Raw genomic sequence first — 10,915 nt, 5'->3', positions numbered from 1 at the left:
GGCAGGAGGGAGGGAATGATTCAGCACAATCTGCAACAATAACTCTCTAAAGCTACATCTAACAGTGTGGTCAGCTGTGTCCTCTACAGATACTCCAAGGACAATATGCTTTTCTGGCCATAAAAGGATGTGAAAAGCCACCAGACATCGTGTAGTTGTTGGAACTCAAGTTTTTATTCCCAAAATTCTGCTCCTTGTAATTAAGTCTGTTTTCCTCAGATGCTGACAGAGACTTAAAAGCCCATTAAGCTTCAGTTGTGTCACAGTGACACCTAAAGAGAAAAATAACAAAATGTTGAAGTCAAAATTTTGTGACCCTGGTATCACAAACCAGACTTTGAATATCAGGCCACCCACTCAAATGCATAGCATTCTTAAGCATACTAAACATGACAAACTTCCAGCATCATTCTGGGCCATGCCTTTGGTGAGCTTAAAGGTTAACTCCAAGTGCTCGGCAAATTCTTTGGTGCTTTATAGGAAACAAGAAAATAAAGTTTAAAGTCCAAGATCTAATTTATTAGCAACGCATCCAGGCATATAAGCCCTACCACAGTGATTGCTGAATTATAATATCTAAAACCAGAATGGACTGAACATTTTAGATGAACACGGATTTAACAATTCTTTGGTGTAAATGAATGAACGCCACAAAGATCACATGGCTGTTTTGCACTTGGTCCAGTCTGCGTACTGTAACTCACTCAGAACAGTTCTGATAGTCTCAACACAAACTTGTCCTCCGTGATGTTTTTTTGATGCAAGATTCCATACATTTTCAAATTCATCCTCGGAAAGCTTGACACCAATGTTACATAATATCTCTGCAATCTAGGGGAAAAAAAAAACCTTTCAAAGTCAGGCTAATATTTATGTGTTTTTCAGTTTGTATTTTTAAAAATATCTTTATAATATCTAAGACTATGGACATTTATCCCCAAAAAAGATGTGAGGATGTGTGTGTGTGGTGGGGGAGGAGGGCTTATTACGTATAATAAGCCAATATTAAAATTCCAGGACTTTCAGCTCAGGAATCATTTTGCTAATATGAGTGAATATGAGCGTGTTCAACTCTACTAGCCAATATATAAAATTACTTTCAACTCCAAGTGTTTCTGTTTATTTTAAAGGGAGGTGGCCAGATTCAAGCAGAAAGGGTAAAAGAGTTAAAGATAGAAGACTTGCTGGATTTGATTTCCGTCCCAGTCACCTCTTATGTATGTTATCTAGACCCCTTGCGTATTAGTTTCTCTTCTTTAAAATAAGAATATTTATGGGACTTCCCTGGCGGTCCAGTGCGCTTCCACTGCAGGGGGCACACGTTCGATCCCTGGTCAGGCAACTAAGATCCCACGAGCCACGTGGCCAAAAGATAAAGAACATTTATGGAGTGTCTCTAACTGGCCTGTTGTAAACTTTAATTATAGCTGGGGGTGTGCAAATGTCGGGGAGATAGTGCACGCGCGAGCGAGTGAGCAGACTAAAATCTGAGCATATTGAAAACCAGCAAACTTTGGTTATTAATCATCTCTCTGCAGTGATAATTAGTAAAAGAGATAAAGGGAGGGGAGAAACATGCTTTATATGTCCCAGGGAAAATATAAGAAAGGAAAGATAAGAACCAGTAGTGAGAAGAAACATTAGAATGAGTAGAGGGAAGAAAAGATTTGAAAAAAAAAATGAAACTAAATTTAAAAGAGGGAAGACATTTACTATGAAGCATACAGGAGGGAAGCAAAGAGGGAAATGGAAAGAAAGGTTAGACCGTGAATAGGAAAGCCAAAGAAATAGAAGACCTGCAGAATACCTCTATTAAGCTAAATCTTAACAATTAAAAGGTCCCCTAGGTATGATGCGCCTTGTGGGAAATTAACAATATAATCAAATACACTTGAAATTCAGGAGAGCAGTGCTGTCAGCGGCAGCACTTACACAGCAGAAGCGCCTCAAGGCACCCGCGCATAGTTGCTATTTTCCTCCACCCGGTGACAGGTAAAGAAAGTCCCTGCGGGGACCTCCCTGGCGGTCCAGTGGTTAAGACTCCACGCTTCCACTGTAGGGGGTTAGGGTTCGATCCCTGGTCAGGGAACTAAGATCCCGCATGCCATGTGGTGCAGCCAAAAAAAAATATGTCCCTGCAGAGCGAAGCCCTGAGGTGTGTCCTTGGGCATCCCAGCCCTTCTCCCCTGCTCCCTTCCCAACTCTTCGGGAGACATTCCTACCCTCCTTCAGCTTTCCATCCTCGTGTATTGATTAGCTAACACTTTTACGGAAACCCATCTATTCTCAAGGTGACGTTATTACTCCAAGCAGGTCTCTGGGTTCTTTTTTTTTTTTTTTAATAGACTTTATTTTTTAGAGCAGTTTTAGGTTTCTAGAAAAATTGAGCAGAAATTATCTAGAGTTCCCGTATGCTCTATCACTTGCCCCCTCTTTTCCCCTGTTAGTAACATCTTGCATTAGTGCGGTATATTTGTGACAGTTGATGAGCCAATATTGATACATTCTTGTTAACCAAAGTCCATAGCTCACATGAGGGTTTACTCTCTGCGTTGCATAATCTATGGGTTTTGACAAATGTATAATAACACGTATCCACCATTATGGTATCATACAAAATAGTTTCACGGCCCTAAAGATCCTCTGTGCTACACCTATTCATCCGTCCCTTTTTCTCTCCAACCCTCTGGCAACCATCGGTCTTTCTACTTTGTCCATTGTTTTGCCTTTTCTAGAATGTCATTTAGTTGGAATAGTATATGTGCAGGCCTCTGGGTTCTTACTTCCTACCTAGAATTGTGAGATAAAGGATGACTTCCTAGTTAAAAGAATTTTAGGCATCAGGAAACAAGCAGGAGATTTTTCTTTCTTTTGGTGGCCCTGAAGCCCTATTTCATAGGCCCTTTAGAGTGACTGAGGGAAGAGAACACACAGTCTGCGAATGTCTCTTCTCTAACCTTCTGTGGTGGATCCTGGGTTCCTTCTTTGGGACCAGCCAGGAGGCATCTTCCTCTGAGTTTCTCCCCTCCTCTCCCCCCACCTCAGTGGGAATGACTCATTGGAATGAATCTGTTACTAAGTTTGCAAGTTTGCAAGCCATCAACCCTGCATGTGAAGTCCCAGAAAGCATCACACGTCTGTTCACATCATTTCTGGCTCTGGATTTGAAAGCTCAAAGAAGCAATTGCTCCCTTGATCACAGCCTGCTTTCCACAATGACAGATCTAGACAGGCTGGCTGCTCTGACCAAGACTTGCCGTTACTCCTCGGCCCTCAGAAACCCAATGGCTATTCTGGCCTAGCCGGTTGCACCTGCTTTATAACAAACCTAGGAAGAAAATCACCTGGGCCATGAAGACCACGTTTACCAAGCGAAAAAACAATGGGCTGACACGTGGCAACAGGACAGAACATTTTAAATCAGTGCTTGTTGTAGATAGTCTGAGATAGCAGCTCATAAGGATGGCAGAGTGGCCCTCCTCACACTTACTCTTTGGTTTTGGAGACCCACGACCACAAGGGTACTTACACAAGGAAGGGATTGAGCCACTTTGCTTTTACTCAACGAAGAATAGTGTTGAATATCTTAGGAAAACAGTTTTCTTTTTATACATAGGTCACAGTGAATATATGACGTGAGTGTAATGCTTCTTATTAGAGTAAATTCTACTTCAAGAATTGTACCAAATATCACAACCAAATTGAACATTATCCTCAAGAATCCTAATGGGGGGGGGGGGGAACGGGGTGCTCCTGATGACTTTTGTAATATAAACGCTCAAGCAAATAAACATTTCCACCGTTGTGTGTCATTGGCCTTTCTTTCAACCCTTTTGAAATCACGTGTTGTACCTCTTTTTTGGATCTGGTCTTGAAGAAGTCTCTTTCAAACAATCCTTTCTGGCCAAAGATGGTAGGATACAGCAGTGAATAGGCATTTCCCTCTTCACCATAATTGGTTCTGTCACTGATACGGCGAATTCGGGGGGCGGGAATATCGGACCGAATGGTTGGAACACCGTAGGTGGGATAACCTAGGACATGGATGGGGGAGGAAAACAGACATTCTAAATACAGCCACCACCAACCAGGTGCCTACTGAGCACTGGAAATGTGGCTGGTCCAAACTGAGCTGTCCTGAGTGTAAAATACACAATTTCAAGGATGTAGCACCCAAAACAAGAATGTGAGACATTTAATTAATCATTGTATATTGATTCCTTGTTGAGATGATAGTACTTTGGAGATACATATTGTATATAAAATATATATATATGCTATTAAAAAAATTTTTTTTTTATTTTTTCTGTGCCACGCAGCATTCAGGAACTTAGTTCCCTGACCAGGGATTGAACCTGGGCCTCGGCAGTGAAAGCACCAAGCCCTAACCACTGGACTGCCAGGGAATTCCCAATGTACTATTAAAGTTAATTTCACCTGTTTCTTCTTCTTAATGTGGCTACTAAAATTTTTTAAATACAGATGACACCAGGACTTCCCTGGTGGCGCAGTGGTTAAGAATCCACCTGCCAATGCAGAGGACACAGGTTCGAGCCCTGGTCTGGGAAGATCCCGCATGCCACGGAGCAACTAAGCCCGTGCGCCACAACTACTGAGCCTGCGCTCTAGAGCCCGCGAGGCACAACTTCTGAAGCCCACACGCCTAGAGCCCGTGCTCCGCAACAAGAGAAGCCACCGCAATGAGAAGCCCACGCACCCCAATGAAGAGTAGCCCCTGCTCACCGCAACTAGAGAAGGGCTGCACGCAGCAAGGAAGCCCCAACGCAGCCAAAAATAAATACTAAATTAAAACAAAAAAAAAATACATACAACACCAATTGTATTTCTATTGGGCAACACTATTCCAAAGCAAGTAGCAAGCTCTCAACACAACAGAATGTAAAGCATGTCTATGAAATCCAGTTGAGAAAAACATGTAAATCCTTAATCATGGCCTTAGTCCAAAAAAGGGATCTTGACCAATATAAAAGAGTCTTCTAAATTCATCATGCTTGATATTGAGATCTGGGCAGTTATGAGTTGAACTGTACCCTCCCCAGACTTTTATGTTAAAGTCCTAACCCTTAGTACCTCAGGAGGTGACCTTATTTGGAAAGAGGGTCATTGCAGGAATAATTAATTAAGATGAGGTTATACGGGAGAAGGGTGGACCCTTAGTCCAATATGACTGGAGTCCTTATAAAAAGGGGACATTGGGACACAGATGCTCACACGGGAGAACATCAGATGAAGACAAAGGCAGAGATCAGGCTGGTGCAGCAGAAGCTGAGTAGCACCAAAGACTGCCGGCAAACCCCCAGAATCCAGGATAGGGCCTGGAGCAGATTTTCCCTCACGGCACTCAGAAGGAAGCCACCCTGCCAACACCTTGACCTCGGACTTGCAGCCATCATGAGATGATCAATTTCTGCTGTTTAGCCATTCAGTTTGTGGTATTTGTTATGATAGCCCTAGCAGACTAACAGACGGGGAATAAAGATGTAAGGAACCGTTCTGTAAGAGCTCATCAAATATTTGAAGGCAAATCTGTTTGTAGCTAAGAATCACGTGGTTCAAAAGCCTCCTAGCACTTGGTGAAGTCTGAATTACGACGAGGTCTAACCTTCCGGGTTCTGAGCTATGATGGTTTCAGTTTCATTGATACCGAGAGAGTCATTTTACTTGGGTCACCATGAACACTAGTTCAATTCAGCCTACATTTATCGAGCCTTCCTGGATGCTTAAAATACAGAACTGAATGAAAGGTCCTGGGCTTTGAGAAAGTTAGAGTCTAATAGAGGCTGGGGGACAATGCAAGGACAGACAAAGGACACTCCCCTTCTGTGTTTGTTGATCCTTTTAACACTCAGCAAATAATGTGACATACTCACAAGTAGAAGGAACAGCGCCTACAACTGCACTGATCTCCGAAGAAGTGGTCTTGTAGTGATTAGAAACTTGATCGCTTGGCCTCAGAAGTGTCCGCAGAGTCTTTTCTGAGCTCCCTGGCTCTTTCAAGACAATATCTTCAGGCTTTATCAGGAGAGCTGGTTCAGATTCTTCTACATTAGCCTCAGCAGGGTTTGCACAATCTGGTTTTCCACCTTCAAGCAAAGACGGAAAGGGGGAAAAAAAAAGTACAGGACAAAGTTACTACCTGGTGCTCACCCTGTAACAAGATGAGTTTTCCCATTTAGTCTCTTCTTGCTGGTGGAAACAGAGGCTGAGCTGGTGTAGACCCTCCACTGACACCAGTAGCCACTGTGGAAGCACAAGTTCAGTCCAAGGTCATACACCAGGAAATCTGAACAAGTCTAATGTTTCTGCTCACCACTGCACTCATTTTATGCTAAATAAAGCTTTTAAATCTGAAACACCAAATGAAAACGGAGAACTTTTTTTTTCTTTCCTCTTTTTTAAAATTAGAGCCTATTTTCATATTTGACTTGAACTACAGGATTACCAGAGTTGTTCCTAAGACTGTGCCCTGGGGAGGGACAGGAGAAGAAATATTTGGAGCTGTAAATTCCACACATACTTGATCGCGGTAGGGAGGGAGCCCCCATGCACTGTGACATTTGGAGAGGCGACGAGAGCTCGCTGTGAGCGCAGGAACCGATTCTATAAATAACTCCCTTCCAATCAGTGTATAAGAGAAAACCCTGTAAGATTCTGTTCTCTTTTGCAGATTTGCTTTGCTGAGTCAGTTCTGAAGTTGAGGAGGAAATTCCTGACACAGCTTTTTCATGGAGCTGCTAAGTACACAGCTAGCACTAGGCAGCGCTGTGGTCTCTCGAGCGCTGGAGGAACTCAAAGTGCTAGGGAAGGCCCAGCACCGGTTACACCGGCGAAGAGTGCCCCAGTGCCCGATAGGGGTGGCAAACCAGAAAAGACAGACCCATCTAAAGTCTGCACCCCCCGACTCAGCCCCTGCCAATCGCTGCAGTGAAAGCGTCGGGCCCAGTGTTCCAGACCCTCTGGACCCAGTCCCTGCACCCCCGAGTGGGTGGGCGCAAAAGGCAGAAATCTGGACCAAGTACGAAAAATAGTTTCTCAGAAAACTGCTCGAAAACCCCTGCCTTAAATGAAGCACCCCCTTTTCTCCAGCCGTCAACAGTAAGATGGTACTTGATATAAGAAAATTCCTGGCAATACATTCCCGAGTCCCTTCTGACTGACCCACCAGCCACTGTCTTAGAAGAAGAGGAAAACCTCAAGAACTCCGTTAAAAATGGCGCTCAAGTCAGGACCCCCCCAACCAGGAACAATTAGAAGAACCACCTGGTTTGAAAGCAGGCTTTTGTTTCCCCCACTGCGTCATGAGTTGTTCCAAGAAGGAAAATACTCTGTCACCCTCTATTTATTTCTGAGAGAACTAGGGTAGAGTTGTTTTCTATAAAAAGCTTCATTAGGTAGAGAAGATCCTCCTGCTTTCCTAGTGGACAGCAGAGAAAAGCCATCCCAGAAACTGGTAAGGGCTCCCGTGGTCAATAAAGCCCCAAATGTGGTACTGGCTTTGCAGGAATAAAAGTGAAAACCGGAGTATCTTCACGTTTTAGAGGAGAGATATTCCAAGAGGAGATAAGCATGTAGACAATCTTTCAAAAGTTAATCGTCTGTAAGAATCAAGACTTGAAAATTAAAGCAAATGAGGTATCATTATATAACAACTAAATCACAAGAATGTTTGAAATAACACTCAATGGTAGCACGATTGGAGTAAAACCTTCTCACCAACGTGACTGATAAAATTGCAAATTGGTACAATCATTTAAAAAAGCAAAATGAAAGAGTTACTTCTGGGACAAAAATAACATTCATAAGAAATGAGATCGAAACAGAAAGCTTTCTGAGAGATGATAATCATTATAGCATCACCCATATTACTTTAAAAATATCTGGAAATAACCTAAGTTTTAAAAAGTGAGGAAATGGCTTAGTAATTCATAATACCTCAGCTTAAGGGAACTGAAAATGAAGTTTACAGAAACCATAAAAGTATCTCTTCATTCCATAGAAATTTGAGAGCTAAGTTTTTTTTTTTTAGCCAAATAAAAATGGTACAGTCACCGTGATTTTAGCTATTTTAAAATATTTCCATACATGGACTTCCCTGGTGGCACAGTGGTTAAGAATACGCCTGCCAATGCAGGGGACACAGGTTCGAGCCCTGGTCTGGGAAGATCCCACATGCCACAGAGCAACTAAGCCCGTGCGCCACAACTACTGAGCCTGCGCTCTAGAGCCCGTGAGCCACAACTACTGAGCCTGCGTGCCACAACTACTGAAGCCTGTGCGCCTAGAGTCTGTGCTCCACAACAAGAGAAGCCACTGCAATAAGAAGCCTGTGCACCGCTACGAAGAGTAGCCCTTGCTCACTGCAACTAGAGAAAGCCCACATGCAGCAACAAAGACCCAACACAGCCAAAAATAAAATTAATTAATTTTAAAAACAAAGAACAAGCTTATAAAAAAAATTTCCATATGCACACACACATATGTATATATGTATATCTATATATGGTTAGTGATGCAGGAAGATAATGTGTAAACATAAAGATATTTGAATAAAAGTAAAGATTATGTTTTTCCTTTTCTTAAAAAATTTAACAGATCAAATTCTATTTTACAATTGACTTTTCCTGGGGGAGGGGAGCTAATTTCTCTGAGAAAATGGTTTTCAAACAGCTTTCTGAGGAACTCTCTTTCATATTTTGGGCTTCTGTGTAAATTGTTTTGCTCGTAACTGTTTTCTTTTGAATGAGTAATACACGGTTCCAAACTTAAAAGATACAAAAACATAGATTGAAAAGTGAGTCTCGCTGCCGCTTTGACCCTCAGCAACCAGTGTCCCCTCCCCGGAAATAATAAATGTTATCAAATTCTTTCCTAACCTTCCACAGATATTCTATGCATAAAAATAAAAACAAATATATGTATATGTGCATATCTTTAAATATATAATATTAAAGTTGACAAGAGTCAAACTCCTAAGAAAAAGAAAATACTAAAGTCCATTTAAGAATTTAGCAAGGCTTCAGAAATTAAATACCTTTAATAATGACCCTCTCTTCATACTCCTTAAGGGGGGTTTTATCTTTCCAGTTAAGAAAATTTGCAAATTCAAGGTAGTTAATCAGCCCGTCGTTATCCACATCACAGTATTCAAACAGCTGGTCCAGGAGCTTCTCATCTATGTGCACACTGGCCTGGTCACACGCTTCCTGAAGCTCAGCTTTATCTATGGCCCCATCTCCCTTCTGTTAGACACGAAGCAAAAAAAGATGACGTGAGCATTGTCTTCACGAGCAGAGTGGGCAACATCTGTTATTTCCTTTAAGAAAAAAAGGAAGAGCTCTATCACATAAATTCAAAGAATCGGTCCTATTTTTCACATAAGGAGAGTCAGATACTAAGCGAGATTGGTCCCCATCGTGTCCATCTGATATGTGCCCGGTAATTTCAACCCTGGTTGGAGTGGAGTGTGGCTCACAGCCTTTGTTCATTTTAATATCTTTCTCATTATTTTCTTTTCTTTTTTTTTTTTTTATTTTTTTTTGCGGTATGCGGGCCTCTCGCTGTTTTGGCCTCTCCCGTTGCGGAGCACAGGCTCCGGACGCACAGGCTCAGCGGCCATGGCTCACAGGCCCAGCCGCTCCGCGGCATGTGGGATCCTCCCGGACCGGCGCACAAAGCTGTGTCCCCTGCATCGGCAGGCGGACTCTCAACCACTACGCCACCAGGGAAGCCCAATATCTTTCTCATTAAATCATGTTGTTTACACTCGGGTTGAGAAGGCCTAAGCATGATTCATGCTTGACATTTCATTTGACCAATGTTGTGTACTTTTGACAGCTTTCTGCAATTTTCAGTGCTTTCAAAGTTGGTGTTCCAACTAGGCAGTCAGGGACTTCCCTGGTGGTCCAGTGGTTAGGACTCCACACTTTCACTTACGAGGGCCTGGGTTCAATCCCTGGTCAGGGAACTAAGATCCCACATGCCGCGCGGTGTGGGAAAAAATTAAAAAGTCAACTGGGCAGTGATTGTCCTACACTCCATTGCCTGGTGAAAAGAAGAAATTAGGGAAGTGGCTGCAGGCCAAGCACAGAGAGTGGATTCAAAGGCAGCTACCCCTGGATATTAACGCTCCCTGTGGACAACAGGATTCACTCAGATTCATCCTGGAAGCGGGAGGAGGGGAAGTTTCCACCCCTTTCAGACAACAGTTAAAGACAGAATCACCTATGCTGAGCGTGAAAGGAGGGAAATTTAGAAAGACTCTGGGCAGAACCCGGCTGATTCACTTGCAGGGTGATGGGCCGGAGCACATAATGCTTGTTAAGGAAGAATGGCCAGAGCTGGGCGTCTTACCACTCAGCCCTACTGCAGCCCGTCAAGCCAAACTTAGATCCATCCGAGATGACAGGGAAAGGTCCCAGTGTTGTCAAAGTGGGTGCCAGCTGCTATAAGGGAGCTTTGGCCCTCTCAGAGAGATTTCCCCGAGATAATTAAACTCCCAAGGGAAAACATAAATGACTCAACAACAATCAGCTCCTAGGCCCAGGGTTGGATTCACAACGCTGGTGAAGGCAATCCCCTTGAGAACAAGAAACTGACCCAGTGAATTGTAGATAAATTCCTGCAGCCAGACCCATAGGCCTGGAGAATGTTCCTAACCCTCATGTTGAAAAAGAATGAGAATTTAAAATATATTATATGGGGCTTCCCTGGTGGCGCAGTGGTTGGGAGTCCGCCTGCCGATGCAGGGGACACGGGTTCGTGCCCCGGTCCGGGAGGATCCCACATGCCGCGGAGAGGCTGGGCCCGTGAGCCATGGCCTCTGAGCCTGCGGGTCCGGAGCCTGTGCTCTGCAACGGGAGAGGCCACAACAGTGAGAGGCCCGCATACCGCAAAA

At 43.5% G+C, this 10,915-nt stretch overlaps 1 protein-coding gene across 1 annotated transcript in view; it reads right to left on the bottom strand.

Moving 5' to 3' along the window:
• Nucleotides 1–497: 497 nt before the first annotated feature.
• Nucleotides 498–10,915, bottom strand: part of EFHB (EF-hand domain family member B) — a 49,195-nt gene continuing 38,777 nt past the window's right edge. Inside the window, exons 10-13 of the mRNA XM_027086482.1 lie at nt 9,053–9,260; nt 5,892–6,104; nt 3,853–4,034; nt 498–831 (exon numbers count right to left, since the gene is read on the bottom strand). Coding sequence (XP_026942283.1) covers nt 658–831; nt 3,853–4,034; nt 5,892–6,104; nt 9,053–9,260 — 777 coding nt within the window. The 3' untranslated portion in view covers nt 498–657. The remainder of the gene's footprint in view (nt 832–3,852; nt 4,035–5,891; nt 6,105–9,052; nt 9,261–10,915) is intronic.

Source organism: Aethalodelphis obliquidens, unplaced genomic scaffold (genome assembly GCF_003676395.1).
Source record: "Aethalodelphis obliquidens isolate GAN/ISIS:26980383/991018 unplaced genomic scaffold, ASM367639v1 scaffold56, whole genome shotgun sequence".
NCBI lineage: Eukaryota > Metazoa > Chordata > Mammalia > Artiodactyla > Delphinidae > Aethalodelphis > Aethalodelphis obliquidens.
The sequence above is the reverse complement of the archived record's forward strand: the minus strand, read 5'-3'. Positions and strand labels throughout refer to the sequence as shown.